The 18,970-nt window shown below is 38.2% G+C and overlaps 1 protein-coding gene across 2 annotated transcripts in view; it reads left to right on the top strand.

Moving 5' to 3' along the window:
* FRMPD4 (FERM and PDZ domain containing 4) overlaps nucleotides 1-15,818 on the top strand; it is a 283,198-nt gene extending 267,380 nt beyond the window's left edge. The window contains exons 9-17 of one of the 2 annotated variants that reach the window (XM_057389617.1): nucleotides 345-464; nucleotides 1,218-1,354; nucleotides 2,524-2,650; nucleotides 4,996-5,085; nucleotides 5,676-5,858; nucleotides 9,046-9,184; nucleotides 9,781-10,842; nucleotides 11,166-12,425; nucleotides 13,567-15,818. In XM_057389617.1, the coding sequence (XP_057245600.1) occupies nucleotides 345-464; nucleotides 1,218-1,354; nucleotides 2,524-2,650; nucleotides 4,996-5,085; nucleotides 5,676-5,858; nucleotides 9,046-9,184; nucleotides 9,781-10,842; nucleotides 11,166-12,425; nucleotides 13,567-14,921 (4,473 nt within the window). In that variant the 3' untranslated portion in view covers nucleotides 14,922-15,818. Of the gene's footprint in view, nucleotides 1-344; nucleotides 465-1,217; nucleotides 1,355-2,523; nucleotides 2,651-4,995; nucleotides 5,086-5,675; nucleotides 5,859-9,045; nucleotides 9,185-9,780; nucleotides 10,843-11,165; nucleotides 12,426-13,561 lie in introns of both variants that reach the window. The other variant, XM_057389626.1, reaches the window with a different exon arrangement.
* Nucleotides 15,819-18,970: the final 3,152 nt, after the last annotated feature.

Below are 18,970 nucleotides of genomic sequence, written 5' to 3'. Positions count from 1 at the left end.
TGAAGTTCAACTCAGTTTGCATTTCACTTGGATGGTTTTTGTTGAAATCTGTTTTTGTTCCCTCTGTCCTTTCACTCTGGTTTTGAGTGAATTCTGTTGCATTGAGGATGAGTTGTGTCAGGCAGTTATGCCTGTGTGAGTCTAAAARTCTTTCCACAAGATTATATATACAATGTTCTTAGGTGAAAAACTTAATAAATAGTCCATTGCAAAGCTCTTTTTGGCGCAGAATCCTTTTTCTTGCTACCACAGGGCTGTGGAGCAGGGTAACATTGCCCGAGACTACAGACCATGTTGCTCAGCCAGGGYTGCCAAGCTCTAACATTATTCTTGCACTGTCCTAGGTGACCCAAAGGCCAGGCTCGCATAAGATGAGATGTCTTTTCAGGATTAGCTTTGTCCCAAAGGATCCCATTGATCTTTTAAGAAGAGATCCAGTTGCTTTTGAGTATCTTTATGTACAGGTAAGTGAAAAAACTGTCATTGCTGGTGTAAAGGAGAATAAATAATGCACTTAGTATATATATATAAATTAAYATCTTCACATAGAAAAGTACAGTTGCAGTAAATCCTGGCTTTTATTTCTGCTGCATAAAGCCAATGAATGCACTTGGGGAATGTGCAAATCTCCATCATCTGCAAAGTCCTCTTTCTTCATAAGTCTCTCCAGATAGTAATGCTTTGATATCTTTCCAAAATATATTTGGCTTTAGAGAAGAGTGAAGCTGAATTAATTGCTAATACTTATTTATGGTACTGTAATATCAGACAGAAATAACATCTGAGAAGGAACTTCCAGTAAAGTGAATAGGAAAAGTGATGTACAAACAATGCAGTTCTCCTGAGTATCTCACCAGGTAGAATCCTGCTATCCTGAGTCCAGATGTATTGATATCCTCCCAGCACTTTCTTGATGGAGGACTACTCTTCTCTCCAGGAAGGCTGAAGAGGGCTTAGGTCAAAAAAATCATTCCCTTTGCTCTTTGGCAGAAGTACAGGTATTCTTCATCAGTGCCCATATYGTGAACAACTGGCACATCTGAGAGCAAGAACATGGTCCTGCTTCAGAGTTAAAGGTTTCTTTTCATGAAATGTTAATTAAAAAAAACAAAAAGTATGAGAAAAAAAAAAGAGGGGGGGAAAAAAAAAAAGACCAGCAATTTATTTTTAGAGCAAGATTTTTTAACGTGATGCTCCCTCTACTGGTTTTTTGGCAGAGCTGTAATGATGTGGTTCAGGAAAGATTTGGACCAGAACTGAAATATGACATTGCCCTGCGGCTGGCTGCATTACAAATGTATATTGCAACTGTGACCACCAAACAAACTCAGAAAATCTCTCTCAAATACATAGAGTAAGTTGAGAATGCTGTGTATTCTTGTGTTCTTTAAAAGTGAAACGTTACCAGTTTGTAGATTCTTTACTGTTGTTTCTTTAAAAATATCTGCCTGTATGCACCAATTTTGGGTTTATTCTTTGTCACTGAAACTGATTAAGGTGTGTTAAGAGCAGTACATTTTATCCTTTTGGTCCCATTTACTTTTTGGTAATYTGTTTGGACATTAAGATCCAAGTTCATATGGCCTATATCCTAAATTTATAGTAGAGATTATTATAGTAAGATTCAGATTATTGCTTGCTTCAGAAGACAGTAGGTCATTAATTCACTTGTTAATTSAATCTTAGATGCAGAAGCACCCCAGTAGGCACCTGTCTAATGTTAGGCACCATGTATATATAACTGCAAAGAAAAAGAAACATTTGAAAGTGCAAGTATGTGTATATCTGATTGGATTTAAAAAAAAAAGGCAACAAAACCTGACAACAAAATAAAAACAAAAAAAAACAAGACTTAAAGCTTTTGTTGCTGTTGCTTAGTTTACTTGGAGAATGGAAATAACTGTTACACACTCGGTCTTGTAATGTTTATCCATCATATTGAAGACAATGCTRTATTCTATTGTATTATGAATCTGCAAAAATAATTACTTGCAAGTGAAGAGTCAGTCTCCTGTCAAAAGGGGTGCTTCAATCAGRAAAATAATTTGGTAAATGGAAGTGAACTGGTTGCATTTGAGGAGGACCCCACCCCTCCCCACCCCCACTCCCAGCAAACAAAAGGGTGACAAGAAAATGGCTCTGGYTTCCATGTTCTAAAAGAAGCCTCTAAAAGAAAATTAAATCTGATATTACATTGTTAAATTACCTGCTGTTTTAATTCTGAAATTGTACTTGCCAATGTAATTAAGTGGTGTTTAACATAGACTTTTGGTATCATTCATTTCTGAATGGCATGAGTGAACAGATTGAAGGGATAGAAGAGAGATTGTTTGTCATTTTTAAATATGAAATAAATTGTTAAAATTGTTAAAGTTTTTAAAATAACATGTTCTTGCAAAACTCTAGACTTGATCAACTCTCCTTCTATTTTCAGGTAATCATTCACTTGGCATCCTAGTCATCAGTCTTTAGATAAATAATCTTCACAGGAATGTGAAATTAAATATATGCCTTTTATTGCAGAAAAGAATGGGGATTAGAGACTTTTCTTCCATCTGCTGTGCTGCAAAGCATGAAAGAAAAGAACATAAAGAAAGCACTTTCCCACCTTGTCAAAGCTAATCAAAACCTAGTTCCTCCAGGCAAAAAGGTATTACATTTGCATCTTAATGAAAAATATGTTTTAAAGAGCAGAAAGGGTGGAGTCCATGGGACATATTTAAAACTAAGCCTTTAGAGAAATACCTAGCCACGATATTTTCAGAGACTTAACTTTGGGTCCTGGTACAACATAGCCAAGAACAATTAAAAATAATTAATTATGCCCCAGCTAAACTACCTTCTTATCTTGAGAATGACAGACAACTGGTTTTTAATACCTCATGTCTGATAAAAATATATACAAATATGTATTTTAATTGATTGAGAACTTTCTATGAATGGCAGATTTGCTAGGAAAGTTTTTGTTCTCTCTCTGATGCTCTCATCTGACATAAATGCTGTTTTTCAGATTGTTTTCTGTTACACTGTAGAGAAAGACTTTTCGCTGGCCAAGACCTAACGGGATAGATGATGGTCCTTACAGTAAATTACCTTCCTTGCTGTTGTAAAATGCTTTTCTTAGCACTGAGCTTTCACTTCAGCTGGAAAGAACATGGATATGACAACGTCTCAGAGAAATGGCTTTGTTGCATGCATGCAGCTGAGACTGCTTTTTGACACCGTGGTTTCTTAGTGCAGGTCATCTTGTCTCTGTTTGTAGTCAATGGAGAGAAATGGGCACTTCCATGGAGCAATTCATCCCATCCCATCCCACATWCAGAACTAAAAATAGGTCAGATTGCTTGTGTCCTAGAAATGCTTGTTTCTCTTCATGGACTATAAAAAGAATCTAAGAATGACTAGTTGAGACACAAAATGAGCTGAATCCTGTTTCATGACACTTTGTTTCTGAACCAAAAACCCTCAAAACAGCGGGTGGCTGAGCTGAGGCTCATTGTGATCAGCAGAAATTCTGCTTGGAGGTTTCAGAACACATCATGGCTGTGAACATAGCTCTATGTGTTTGACCTTAGGAAGAAAGGCTGAAGCACAGCATGTCTCCTCCAGTGCTGAAACTAAAGCTAAATTATRCCATTTGCTTATTATTTATCCTGGTAGTGTAAATTTGGGGTTATTTTGGAGGCCATTACTGCTGCAGGCCTTGCAGGTGTAAGATGTGCCTTACAGTGGCATACCAGTATCAATTCTTGGTTAGAAGATATATTGCATCAGTYCCCTCCTGCAGCAAGCAGATTCTTTTGGGCTTGTTTCATTCTATTTGATTTGAGCTTTGGAAATATGTTATTTGCCAGCCTGYTTTTTAAGCACTTAGGTCACAGAAAGAAAGCATCTGGGCTCTTCATCACCTTCTGTCTCACATGTAGATACTGACACAGGAGCTAACTGATGTCTTTCTGGGGTCTTCTTTCGCATTAAAGGAAGCTTGTCATTCTCAAGATTCTCTTGGTTTTTTACAACCCTTGTTTATTTCTCCACCCAGTGAACACCTGGTGAAGCAAAGGGAAAGCATTACCACTAGTTCCTCTTCTTTGGATCCATTTCCTCYTTGTTGTCTGGGAAAAGCTTAGGATAGGGGCCCTTAAAATGCTGTTCAGGATCAAGTAAGATTCTGAATTAGAAATCTAGTGACTGGAATTAGACTAGCAAATGATATAGGACTGTTTTATATTATCTTCCAAAAGTCCAGATACAAGGATATATACCAGGGAAGTGTAAGGTTTGGATTCAGACTGCATGAAATGAGCTGTTTCTTGTTTCCATTCTCTCATAAAGTATTTCCAAGTTTTCTTTTTTAAGTAGGTAGTTTAAGCTCAGAAGAAAAAAAAAGGAGACAAATGATGACATGTATTACATGATATAATCATATATGTTGATGTGCTTTATTTGGCTTTCAGATTTATTACCTACTAAATATAGTGGAAGAGTGTTATATTAGAAAGTAGGAAATGCAGTAACAAGTTRGAATAATTTGCCAAACACCACATGTACCTAGCAAAATGTAAGATACGTAGCTGGCAAATGTAAATATTTTGTTCTCTTTCCCTGTATAGGTACATAAACATTTAAGAACTGATGGAGTTTATGAATGGAAAGCTGCTGTCTTAGCCTTGAAATCCCTCAGTGAACAGATGTTTAATCTGAGTACTTTAACATTTTCCCTTCATTAAAGTAGTTTGGATGTTCTTGAAGTGCTCTGATCTGCCCAATCCCAAGTCCTCAGTGCATTTTAACTAAACAAGCCAAATTTTAACTTTAAGAATGAAACTGTTTCCCCTCATCTGAAGCTCAAGCATCTCAAGATTTAGTTTCACGCTCCAAAGAGCTGTTGTTGCAGACCATGCTCTTTATATTCCACAAATACGTTTTCTTTCTGTATTTTATAATGTGATGATTTCCACAACTACCTCTTACCTCTTGTTTCTCCTTTCTCAGCTCTCTGCTTTGCAAGCCAAGGTGCATTATCTAAAGTTCCTGAGTGATCTACGGCTRTATGGAGGGCGTGTCTTCAAGGCAACACTAGTGGTAACATTTTTCTTAAAATAGTTTCTTCTCTTGATTTATTTTGTCTAATACCTTTTTTTTTTATTCTGAAAGCTGGATTATATAATTTTCTTTAGTAGTTTAGGTTCTGTTCATATGCTTTAAAATCATTTTAATTGAACCAAATCACTTTTTGTTTCTTTTCATCTTGAAAATGACATATCTGTCATAATAAAAATTTTGCAGGGACTTTGGAGATAGATAGCACTTTCTTAGAAAATAACGCCATCCAACTATCTATTGAATGCTAAAACTGTTAGTCTGGAAAAATCTTAATGACTAAGTTTTTCTTTTAACAGAAGCAGAGTCCATCCATCGTCTGTCCATCTAACTATCCACCTAAAAACTAGAGTGCAGTCAACATCCAGCAAGAAATTCCTTTACTTTTTTTAAATTATGATCCTTTATTACAAGTATGCTCTTGTGTATTGTATCTTTATAGAAAAAAAAAATTTAATGTAGAAATGTCATGCAAATGTAATTCTATGTAACTGAGAGAAGGACATGATTTCTGTCACTATGCAGTACCTATCATGTTTTTTAYTTGTGCTTTTTTTCTTTTTCTGCTAAAGCAGGGAGAAAAGCGTTCAGAAGTGACTCTGTTAGTAGGGCCACGGTATGGAATCAGCCATGTGATAAACACCAAAACAAATCTTGTGGCTCTCCTGGCAGACTTCAGCCACGTCAACAGAATTGAGATGTTTACAGAAGACGAAAGCAGTGTTAGAGTTGAACTGCATGTCTTAGATGTAAAAGTAAGTTTTTTATTGATTTGTGTTAATATAACATCTTTAAATATTGTTTTTGTCTTTATTTGAGTATTAGATGAAGCTATGCTGTTCTGAACATTTTCATGCCAGTAGCACCCTGAGAGTGCATTTTCAGCTCTTTTTTTGATCACAGTGCATATATACTACAGGTTGGGCCTACAGTGTACCAGGCTGGTGTTTTCCAGCACCTGCAATCTATTTTGACTTTTCTCTCATCTGATCCCCAGCACCTTCCTTTGTTATTGTTTTCATGGATTTCCATGGTAAGAGGTGATGATGATATTGGCCATCTTTTGAAGCTCCTTCTAGTGTAATATRCAGTGTTATTACCAGTAAAGAATTGCCAGCTGCATTGGACCAGTGTTGCCTTGAAATTCAGTATTTGAGCCACAAAATTCACTGCAAGTAACCACATAGCAGTTGCCAATTAAATAATCTGTTAAAATGCATGGGGTTTTTTTTCTTAGCCTTTTTAATTCCAGTTCAGTGCTTTGCCCTGCATAATATATTCACAKATGCTCATCATCTACCTACAGTTATTTAATTTCTTTTAAATCTCACTTAACATTTTGCATCCATGGCATTTAGTAGTGGAGTGAGTTTTATATGTTATACCATTCTGGTTCTTCTTGGTGTGGTTTCTGTTTGGTTTTGAAGTGGAAGGCTTCATAGACTTTCTAGGCCATAAATSTGAATAACCAGAGATTGAAGGAAGAGTTCTCATTATACTTGAAACTTACATATTTGATTCAAATAACTAGAAACTAACAGTTCTTTTYGCTTACCCAGCTATACACAAAAAGTACACATGAGGAATATTTTACTAAGCTTTTGCTTTGAATGCTTTAGGTGTATTGACCTGGAACTGTTTCCCTGAATTTAAGGTAATGAAAAAAACATTRTTGTAAAGTAATATAGATGCTCTTTGACAGCAACTAAAGAGAAATTTACAGGTTGGTGAACACAGCATCTTTTTCACCTTACTTARCAATGGTAACATCTGAGGATTTCAGGCTGCTTTGCCTACATTACTGTGCTAAACTCATAACCTTCTTGTAAGAAAGCTATTATCACCTTTTGACAGGTGGAGAAAGTAATACAGAAATTAAATCCCATCTGCCCATATGTAATATGCAGCGCCGTATGCCACAGAATRATGGTTTTATGTTGTTATATGTTATAATACTGTCTTATTGCAAATTGTGCATATCCCCATCTCCTTGCACATGTCATCTCAAATCCAGAGAAACTGACTAAAAATAAAAATCTAGGAAGGTCTGGCTGGAATTGAGCAAAAAGTGGCCGCTCTGTGGGGCACAAGTAGGGGCTGTGACTGTGTCCCGTGAAGGAGATGCAGGCACACAGAGGTAGATGTTCTCAGCTGATGAGTTCATCCTTTGACTTACCCTCAGGTAGCAGCTTCATATGTCCAGGTTCTGAATGTACCAGTRCATGTTACATATGCCTTTATTTTCTTAATGAACAGACAGTTTAGATTTTTATTTTGCTTTTGTTTCTTWAAGTATGTTCTCAAGCATGTTTCACTTGGCAGAAGCAGGCAATAAAAGTTTAGCTGACACAGGACTTTGCAGCAGATTRACAGTACTTTCACAGCACTGTTTTCAGCAATCTGAGATTTCTGTGAAGTTCATCAATTTCTGCCAATCACTGCAGAAAATTTGAGATCAACRTAGCATTTCTAATGTCAGTTTGCAGTAGTTGCTCAAAAGAACAGTGACTAATTAGCCCACTGTAGATTTAATAATTTATAGTAACTCTAATAGCTATACTTGAATATCTTGAAGAAAGTGTGTGTTGAATAGAATGGAGCAAAAAATAGGTTAAAGAAAAAAATCCCTCATATATTTTTCCAAGTTGCTGAAAACAGTTTATATAACATTCAGGGTACCTGGGACATTTTGGCCTAAGATGCTGCAGCACAGGCTTTTAAAAACTTGTCGGACTTGTTGTGGTTTGGTAGAAAGCTGTGATCATCATTTATGTTTTGGCCACATCTTCCATCAGAATCATTTGTCTTTTTATTAGTAGGGGGTTGAGTAGGTTGGAGAGCCATCCTTGTGGCATGTGACATTCCTCCTGGAATGAATGATGCAGGTCCTTGCATCTGTCTTGTGACAGTGGGCTCTGCATGCTAAATTATGATAAATTGTCACTACAAACTGTGAGTGATAAGATGGGTTGTCTATGGCCTAATTTCTATCTATGCATCATGGTAAGGGCTTCATTTTTATTTCCTGTCTAATAGCTGTAGAGGCTAGCCACCTTAATGAATTACATTTGAGGAGAACAGCTTTTGGTATTAAAAGCTACAGAGACATGAACAATTTTTTTAGGCAAGGAAATGTATACCTAATGGCARAAGAAAAATTAATTAAAGCATGTTTCACATGGATCTCTCAGGTTCAATGCTTGCTGTCCAGGCAGCCACAGTTTTTTGAAGTTCTGAGGTCTTGCAATTTTTTAAAGACTGGCTTTTTTTTTACTTTGCTGTRTGTTGGTTTTCTTTGCTGACACCCTTCTGGGGATCTTTTTCCATTCTCTCTTTCTGTTTTTCTGCTTATTTTTTCACCACTTGTCTTTTCAGTAACACCAGGCCACAAACACTGAAATCTTTTAACCTGCCAYTGTCCCTGCTGTGTAATGATAACTTTAACCTGACTGCTGTATTTTATGAACTTCATGTTTCCCTGACTGTTTGCTTCCCATTTCAGGTTTCTTTGCATATGTTTAGTGTACCACATTTTCTGGGAAGCAGCAGGTTCCCATACAACTGCAAGACTCCAGCGCCTAATGTAACAGGTTCTTGACCTGTGGCAGATTCAGAGTAACATAAAATAGTGCTTTGGCAAGAATTTAGTTATCTGTGTGAAAAAAAAAAAAAAATGGAGCAAGAGTCTTAAAATAGTTAGCTTCATTCAGAAAAACAGCAGTCAGTTGTTAAGATGTCCAGTTGGACCTCTACCTTACTACCACTCCAATCTTTACTAAACTTCTGATGCTGYTTGATATTGGCAGTGAGGAAAATAAATTCTCACATGCATTTTTCAATGTGGTATTTGTGAGGCAATTCGTTTTGCTTTGATGTAACAGTATTTTCAACAGGCAAACAAATTGAGGAGGAACAGCCTTAACTTGATTGTGTTCTTCTTAGCCGATTACKCTTCTGATGGAGTCATCAGATGCAATGAATCTTGCTTGCCTGACAGCTGGGTACTACAGACTGCTGGTTGACTCGAGGCGTTCCATCTTTAACATGGCCAACAAGAAAAATGCAGGGAGCCGAGAAGCAGGTATTTCTTTCAGCATGTTAACAGTGTGCAAAGAAGAAGTAAACTTAAGCCAGAGAACCTCCAGATAAATAGAAGGATGTGTCAAATGAGATCTGATAGTGCTAGGTGCTAGGTGCTAGGCTTAGACTTAGCGCCAGTGTATCRATTCAGCTTTATAATATTCTAATATCCAGCCTAAGATAGCATCTTTATGGTAAAATAGACCATGTGATGAATTTCCTTCATACACTAGCAGACAGATGCATGCTCTCTGTGAGTGCTGTTATTTTATCTGCATATATCTTCTGTCAGAATACATACGGTCTTGGGGAAACAAACTGCTTTTGTGTTACTATGCCTGGAATAGAATTTGTACCTAGCTGAGGTTTAGTTTTGTTCCATAGTACAGAAGTACTAATTAAACTTTAGGTCATTAAATCAGCAAGTATTTAACTTAGAGGTGAATTTGAAAGCTTTTTTTTTTTTTTTTCTGAAGTATTTGATGGTTCAGCACTATTCAGAGTGCTTAATGCTCAGCAATAACAAATGATTGTTTACAAATTACWTGACTTTGTTCTTTGGTTTCACAATATTTATTTTATTTCACCATGCTATAGGATCTGAAAATAGAGGGAAGCATAATATCCTGGCTTCTGACTGGAACTGTATAGCAAAAACTACCACTTTCTTGGCCGAAGGAGATCAGGAGGCTCAAATGTCCTTTGCTGATCCAAAGCAGAAGACTATAGATGTTTCTGAAAGTCTATTATGTCAAAAAGAACACAGACATCTGTACATAGAAAATACTTACAATTCAGGTGGATTTGATCAGCATCTGGCCAAGCAAAGTGACCCTGCTGAAACAGAAGAAAGCAGAAATTTTAACCAGCCTTCACTGCTGTCACTCTCAGGTTTGGAACCTAGCAAGAAAGCACAGGATTCTCCCAGGGGAGCAAAAGTTTCCTTTATATTTGGAGATCCCAACTTGGATGCTATCAGTCCCCAGACTCTTGGCTATGAAAGGCTTTTGGATGAAAGTCCAGAAGTACTAGAAAAACAAAGAGCCATTTATCTTAGTAATGCCAATGATATTAAAGGCCTGGAGTTGTCACCAGATGCTGAAAGCATTCAGTTTGCTACAAACTCTGTTTAYGCAACTATAAGCGATGGTAAAATATTTGGAGCTGCTGAAGGCATAGAAGAGCCTTTGCTGCACGATATTTGTTATGCAGAAAACACAGATGATGCTGAAGATGAAGATGAAGTAAGCTGTGAAGAAGATATTATGGTAGGAGAAATCAACAGGCCTGCTCTTCTGAGCCTTTCAGGTTCTAGTGATGACATTATTGATTTGACTTCACTTCCACCTCCGGAAGGAGATGACAATGAAGATGATTTCCTTTTGCATACTTTAAACATGGCCATTGCTGCTCCTCCCCCTGGCTTCAGGGACAGTTCAGATGAGGAAGACTCTCAGAATCAAGCGACACAGCCTAGAGACAACAAGGAGCAAGACAGTAATCTAGGCAATGATGATATTCCAGTGTCGCTCATTGATGCTGTCCCTACTAATACAGAGGGGAAGTGTGAGAAGGGTCTAGATGATGCTGTAGTCTCTACACTTCAAGCACTAGAAGCTTTGGCTGCTTCAGAGGAACAGCAGACGAATGACAATTCAGGTTCTTTCACCATAGTTACATTTATTCATTGAAAATCATTCCATCTCATCCATTTAGCTTTGGAAATACTCCATTTCATGAGGGTTGGTTTGTTTTTTTWTTAGTTTTCCTTTCATTTTTTGCCATCATTTTGCATACATCGTATTTCATATTTAATGGAGCCACCACTGTTATTAAACTACCTGTCKCGGGAACTGTGCAATAAAGTCAGAGTGTTCTTACAAAGAATATTTTTGTGTCTAATACACCCCCTTTTGCTTGTCACTTATCCAGGTGCCTCAGCTGCTGTCATTTAATTGACTCTTATTTTTTGTGGCTTGCAGGTGTAGCTATCCTGCGAGCATATAGCCCTGAGTCATCTTCAGATTCTGGCAATGAAACAAATTCCTCTGAAATGACTGAAAGCTCTGAACTAGCCACAGCACAGAAACAGTCAGAAAACASTGCACGTATGTTTTTGACCACAAGTGAAGGCTACCAACCCCTTGTGGAAGAACAGACTGAATTTCCCATCGCTAAGAATCAGGCTGGAGGGCCAGGCATGAAGCCCTCACAGCCTTTGGCTGGTGGTCAGGCTGCAGAGCTACAGTCAAAAGTTGTGCCTTCAAAGCAGATTCTTCATTCTGATAACATGGAAATGGAGCCAGAGACCATGGAAACAAAATCTGTCACTGATTATTTTAGCAAATTGCACATGGGATCCTTGGTATATTCTTGCACTAGTAAAAGGAAAAATAAGATGACAGAGAGCGAAGTAAAAGCATCCTCTGATGGCAATGCTACTGTSAAAAAGCAACAGGGAAGTAAAAAAACAGAGTCTGATGAAGATCTAAAAGCTAAATTTGGAACTCTTTCAGCAAGAGACAGTCAGCGCCTAAGCACTTTCAATGTGGAGAGAACTGCCTTTCGCCAAAGATGGTATGCTGCCGATGATGGGGCAGCAGATAAGCCAAGCCCAGAAACAGTTAATGGGAAGACTTTTCCAAGAGTTCCTGTCCTTGGTAAAACAGAAACTGACTGTAAGGATGAAGTGGATCCTGGGGTGGATCAGGATGATACCTCAGGGCTTAGCCAAGGTGAAAATTTCCTGTCAGATATGACTCCCGTGTCTTCAGCCAAAGACCTAAACGATGCAGAAGATACCGATTTATCTGCAGATGACCATCCTTCAAAGCTTCCAGAAGCTGAGCAGAGTGTGGCTAGACTTTGTGAATATCACTTGGCTAAGCGCATGTCATCTCTGCAAAGCGAAGGCCATTTCTCGCTGCAGAGCTCTCARTGCTCGTCAGTGGATGCAGGATGCAGCACAGGCAGTAGCACGTGTGCTACCCCCGTGGAATCCCCTCTTTGTACCTCTGATGGTAAGCACATCATCTCCGATCCATCGATGAAGGGCATTGCCTATGTCCCAGCAGATGAAAGAGCTGCCATTCTTCCAAACCACGGAACGACGTACCAGCAGCCCGAAGCCGTGTGTCACAGAATGACAGTGCCTGTTGTGCATTCAGCAATTAATGCYGAACCAATTTTCGGCACTTTGAGAGAAGGATGCCATCGGATCCCCAAGATAAAAGAAACTACAGGTACAGCAGTAATAGAGTGTTTCTTGTGTTTATTTCTAAAGCTACAAGTTCATGTTGAGGCCTGGGTAAGACACTTCTATTGCTTTGTCTGGAGCTATGTCACCAAGCTGTAGCAGACAATGAGATTAGACCTTCAGTTTATCTGTTCATTTTACTTGTACATGTTGAGACATTCTGTTGAGCTGCATACAGAGAKCAACTTTTTAAAAACATCTCATTGCATTTAAATGTATTTGGAGGGACCCTGATGAAGTGGCCTTTCTTCCWATCTTTGGAAGCCTCTCCAAAACCCATGGTCATTTCAGTTCCAGGATACTTGTTCGATTACAAGATGAATTCAGAAGTTATATTAATGTAGGGGAGCAAAACCGTTGATTCATTTCTTAGGCATTTTATATGCTATTTTAGCAGGTTGTCAAAAATATACCAATATGAATAAAAAGCTCTAAACGTTAAGAATAAAAAAATGTCACTGCCTTATTAAGCATGTATTTACTTCACAAACCAATGGTAGGTGTTCCTTCAAAGTTACAAAAAAARTCACAATTTTTCAGAGACAGCATTGAAATTCTTTCAGCTGGATTGTAAATGTTTCCCACTTCTTGGMTTGCAACCCACATGTAGCAGTAGAGTGTGAATGCATGAAAATCCAAAAGTGGAACAGACTAGGAGTTAGAATGAGAAATAATCTTTCTCTTCCAAAAACCTGCCACAAAACCAAACCAATATTACCATGAACACAGCTTTCTATACTCTTTCAGGTGTAGTTAAAGCAGGTATTTTAATCTGAAAGTATTAAACTAAYTAGTTAATAGAAAATATGCAATTCATTTATTAGGGGAAGTTTAGGATGCTTTGTACATGATTTGCTATTCATTTCTTGMGTAAGTCTTCTGTAATGAAACAAGCAATTAGTTATTCATAAATTATAATTTGTTGACTGATTTTAAAARGCATTTAAGTGAAATAAAAAAGGCCAGTAATGAATTTTTTGTGGAATATTTTGAGGAATGGAGACCATTGGGAAATACCAGGAAACCGTTTGTCCTGACAGTTAAAATATATTTAAAAGTTCAGTCTATGAATATTATCAGGGTGATGCTTAATTATTCTGTCTGCTCTTCTACTACCCCTAGTGTAGCTTTCACAGAGCCTGAAAAGGGAAGACAAGGAGGCATGCCTACAGCTTTTCCTAGACAGCCTCTAGCTGACTCCATCATGCTATCATCCACGCTATCAGAATCAAAGGTGCCAAGTCAAAATGAAGACTCTTGTGACATTCCCAAAGTAAATCAGGCTTGTGGGGCAACAGTTAGTTTATGGCCATATGACATGATAGGAGGAAGCCTTAGGATGCCGCAGAACAAGAAAGTGCTGAGACGCAGCAGCAGCAGCAACAGCATTGGAGGATCTGCAGGCATTGAGATGCTGTTTGAGAAGAAGGCACCCAYGGCCAGCTTGAAATGCCTGGACATCACCCGAAAGGATGAATCCAAATCAGAGAGAAGGGTGGAATTTTCCCTRGGCAAAAAGCTGTCCAAAAGTTACTCTCAGAGTTGTGTGTACGTCAGCACTGATAGGAAGGACAGTAAGAGGTGTTCGGGCACAGGCACGAGTCAGAAGGACTCCAAGCAGTGTCGAACACTGCCCTTGCGAAAGCTGAACACCAGCACCTGGAGGTGTCGGGCGCCCTTCAGCTATTGCTTCCTGAGCAGAGGGAATGATGACAACGAGGAGGAAGATGACCRAGACAACCCTCAGCTCTCACATCTCTTGGAACCACAGATCCCGCGTGAGCTCACAGAACCAGGTGCTCAGTCGTTGTCCRGTGACAATGAGCAGAAAGTCTTGGAGTCCCCGAAAGCTGCTGAGCCCCCACATGATGCAGTCAAGGAGCATGAGAAGAGCAGTGCTGACACCCAAGGTGGCCAAATTGATGTGAATCTCAACGATGTAGCCTTCGATGCACGAATCATGCGAATAAACGCGATGAAAGAGAAGACTTATGCAATGCCTGATGGATTTATTGCAGCACAAAAGGATGCCAATGAGCTACTCTCACTGGTCCGAGCAAGTATGGGCAAGAGAGAAGATTTACATCCAGAAACATATGACCTTAAACTTTCTAAGTACAAACAACTGTTATCTTTGGAATCGAGACAGTTGGGAAGTGCCTGCAGGAAAATGGCCATGGCTGATAAAAGCCCTGAGGAAATGCTTTTAGCTATGACTTCCAGCTTTCAAGTACTCTGTTGCTTAACAGAAGCCTGCATGCGTTTAGTTAAAGTCATGAACTCTGAAACACAGCAGCAGGAAATTATAGCTAAGATAGATGAGGTTGTAATAAACTACATTTGTCTTCTGAAGGCTGCAGAAGCAGTGTCAGGCAAGACCTCCGGTGATCCTAGCATTAAACTCTTGGCTCGACATCCGAATACCATGGCCGCTATTGTAAGCACACTAACACGTTCTCTTAAAATGCTTTTAAACAAATAAAATACAAAAGTCACTTCATAATCTACCTTTGCAAAGCCATACATAAAAAACTTTTATTTACTGTATGTGTATGAACTAATGTAACAAACTCAGCTTTCTCTGTATATTTTGTTATTTTATATAAAATAGGTATGAGATTAAAAAAAGTTAAAATACTGAACAATGACAAAAGTAATGACTAGATCTGTCCTTYGGTTTATACAAAAACAAAAGCCAAAAAAACCTTCCCCAACATCAGAAAAACAAACAGAAAAAAGTCCCATACAGGAACAAATTGATGTTTGGCTATTTTTCATATAGTCAAATTTATGGTTGTATGAAGTGAACTTCTAAAGCCTGTTGTCAATGAAGTTGTTTTCTGTTTCGTCCAAGTTTTCACTTGGAGAATGCTCCATGTTTAGAATGATGAATTAAATCATGATGTATATAACACAATATTTAATGTTTTAAAATTATAATTTTTAAGCATTGAAAATAGCAAAAAGACATTTAAAATCCAAGAGACTATTATAACTTACTAGAGAATATATATAATAAATGACTCTTTTGTTCATATGGGCTGAATTACCTGATTCTTTTTTTCTAGGAAATTCTGTATTTAAAAAAACAAAAAAAGTGTTGAATATATGAATATACTAACTTCCGAAGGTATCTGATGTATTGAACTTTAGTGTTGGCATTTTAGGCAGTGAAGGTAACTGGAAGAATGAGGACACAAAAACCAGAGTGGTGGTGGTGGTGTTCTCTCTGAAATGGAAGATTGATGCCATAATGGTCAGACCAGAATGTATGAGGCAGTCCACACACCCTTTTCCCTGGTAAATGACAGAGAGGACCATCAGAAAATTCCTATGCTGTTTACTGTTTCATCATATACTTATGGTGCATCTGAACAACCCGGACTGCATCTATTTTGTTAAATATTTTATATTTMATATTTTATGATTCTGAATGTTTAACTGTAAATAAGTTAGAAATAAAATGAAGTTTTCAGAATACAATAAATATCTCTGAAATATTTCCAGCTAGAGACAGTTCTTCTCTTGACTGATGACAAAGGCAATTTGTGAATAATCTTTTCCATCTGAACCTTTCTGGAAAACATTTTGTAGTCTTGTGTTTGAGAGGCAGCCAAAGCAACATCTCTCAGTTCTGGCTGGAAATAGGCTTTCATAAGAGCATCCAGTGAACTTTTCAGTGGCCAAGGAGCAGCAGCCTCCATTCTCCAAATTGATGTACGTAATTTTCACCTGTTTCTCATAACACCATGTGCCAAGAGTATTAYTGCTCTTGTTTTGAATACTTACCCCTTCAGTTGAAGCACGTGTGTATCTGTCTGTGCTGACTAGAAAGACTAAACCAACAAAGTTAAGGAAATATTTCCTTGCACATCATAAAACCAAGACATGCCTTTTCCTCTGACTGCAGACAACATCTTCAGAAACACYGTATCAGAATGGCTTTTAAATGTCYYTTCCAAACCTTAATCTGTTGKCCATAGCACAAAAATCTGATTTCTGAGACCAGTTCACTTTGTACATAGACACACTTCAGCAGCTCAGAAGTTGGCTGCAGGCTGAACTACACTGTTGGTGGTGACAACAGCTTGTCCTGTGTGGCAGTCACACTCGATGGTCTTGTTCTGGCAGCCCAGAGARTGGGGCTGTGAGTGCTGCTCTTGTGCTGGAAATACTGTGGGGTTTGAGTATTTCATATTGGGGAAAAAAACCAAGCTGAACTGTTGCATTGGCATCAATTTCTTGATTGTTTTCTGAGTTTATAAAAATGTCATCAGTGATTTAGTRAGTTTCAGGAAATAGTAAGTTKCAGGAAATAGTAAGTTTCAAAAATAAATTTAGGATTGTCACAACTAAGCATTAACATAGATCATGGGAATGTGTCAAAGCATTATTAGTTCTTTTTATTACACTTCTTTTCAATTGATCTAATTTTATTTCAAAGGTAAGTAGAATTTTGTTCTTAGTGTTCGGGAACTTTTCTGATGTGCTGATTTTCATGCTCATTTTGTGCCTTAAAGTTAATATGGTCTTTTTTTCTGGTTTTTGGGTTTTTTCAGGTTTTTTTTTTGTTTGTTGTTTGTTTGTTTGTTATTTTGTTGGGTTTTGTTTGTTTGGGATTTTTTTTTGTTGTTGGTTTGGGGTTTTGTTTGGTTTGGTTTTTTTTTGTGACAATGTTTAGCAAGTGGAGGGRGGGAACCTYTCCTTTTTAATGCATTTTCATAGAATCATAAAATAATTTGGATTGTATGGGTCCTCTGGAGTTCACCTAATACAGCCCTTGCTCAGGTCTAATCAGATCAGGTTCCTAAGGACTGTTTAAAGTGTTTATTGGACACCCTCCAAGGATAGATGTCCCACAATTTCTGTGGGCACCAGTTCCAATATTTGACAATCTTTACGGCCAAAAACTGCAAAAATTCTGTGGGTCCAATCAGAATTTTGTATGTTCCAGCAAAATCCTTTGCCTTTCGTTGTGTCACTGTGCATCCTTTAGAAGAGTTAGGCTCTATCCTCTCTCTGTCCTTTCATCAGGCAGCTGTAGGCTGAAATAAAGTCTCCCCTAAGCCTTCTCTCCTCCAGACTGAGTAAAACCAGTTTCTTCAGTATTTCCTCATATATCATGTATTCCAGCCCCTGACCAGCATGGTCACCCTTCACTGGGCTCCGTGGTGTGATTTCATAAACCACCACCGTGCTCTTGTCTCACTTTTGATAAATGGGATCATCTAGCCAAGCTCTGTGAGGCATCTCTTAGAAGGCAGTTTCTCCTTCCCCCAGGACCTCAGATATCCCCATCTGGTACCATGTGAATGTCTTTTTCATAATATTTCCACACAGATTTATATGCAGGCTTTTAAATGCTGCCTTGTGAGAGCTTTGTACAATGGCACAGCTGCTGGAAATAATTTGTCTGCCATCTCCTACAATCATCACATGTATTCACAGGCACATTGGGTTAGTGTCTCACAATCATCCCTTGCCAGAAAGCATTTTTATCTTTCTTCTGGGCTTTGGGGGGACCTTATTGCAGCCTTTCAATACTTAAAGAAGGTCTGTAAAAGGATGAGGGCAAACCTTTTAGCAGGGTCTGTTGCACTATGGAAAGAGTGATGCACGGAAGAATTTTTTTTTATGATGACAGTGATGAGGCATGGAACAGATTGCCCAGAGTGGTGGTAGGTGTCTCATTCCTAGAAACATTCAAGATCAGGTCAGGCAGGGCTCTGAGCAACCCCATCTRGTGGAAGATGTCYYTGCCCYTTGCAGGGCAYTGGACAGGATGGCTTTTAAAGTTTCCTTCCAAACCAAACTATTCTGTGATTCTAAGATCCTATTATTCAGCTTGTCCTGTCCAGCTAAGGAGAGTCCTGGATGATAATAGACATAACTGTTATTAATTCTGGGTCATATGACCTTGCACATCACTTGCTGCTGAATTATACCCTATTTCTATTAATTTTCAGCTTTAAGGTGACCTTGTCTTTCTGTGTGGTATCCTAATTGATTGCTACATTAATTGTACATTTAAACTTCATGACATGAGGGAATGCCATCAGTATGTACCTACTTGCACTAACACAGTAAAGAAATGCTAAATGATACAATGTCATCTGAAATATACAATACTTTTATAACTTTTGTATATACACTATGTGTTTAGTGTTTTTTAACTTGGCAAAATGACAGGCATCTTYGTGTTTGAGTCCTTGAGTTCAGGCTGTTTTGTAAAATAATTAGGCAAAGTTGGCCATTCTGACATTAAAACACAAAGCTGCATACTACACTTTCCCCCCTTCTATTTCATTAATATAAATAGAAATTCCCATTAATTCATGACCACTGGAAGATCCACAATGCTTCATGATGTTCTCACTGCTATCCAGACATGCGAAATAATCCACTAGCACATTACTCAAAACTGAGAAATGGATTCCTAAAAAACTGTCACACAATTTATATCAAAGAGAGACCTGATTACTGAATCCAGCTAGATTTAGTAGTAGTGTATCAGGGATTAATTTGGCTCAA

This window comes from Malurus melanocephalus, unplaced genomic scaffold, assembly GCF_030028575.1.
Source record: "Malurus melanocephalus ecotype Western Australia unplaced genomic scaffold, MMel_1.1 scaffold_1, whole genome shotgun sequence".
NCBI classification, from domain to species: Eukaryota; Metazoa; Chordata; class Aves; order Passeriformes; family Maluridae; genus Malurus; species Malurus melanocephalus.
The sequence above is the reverse complement of the archived record's forward strand: the minus strand, read 5'-3'. Positions and strand labels throughout refer to the sequence as shown.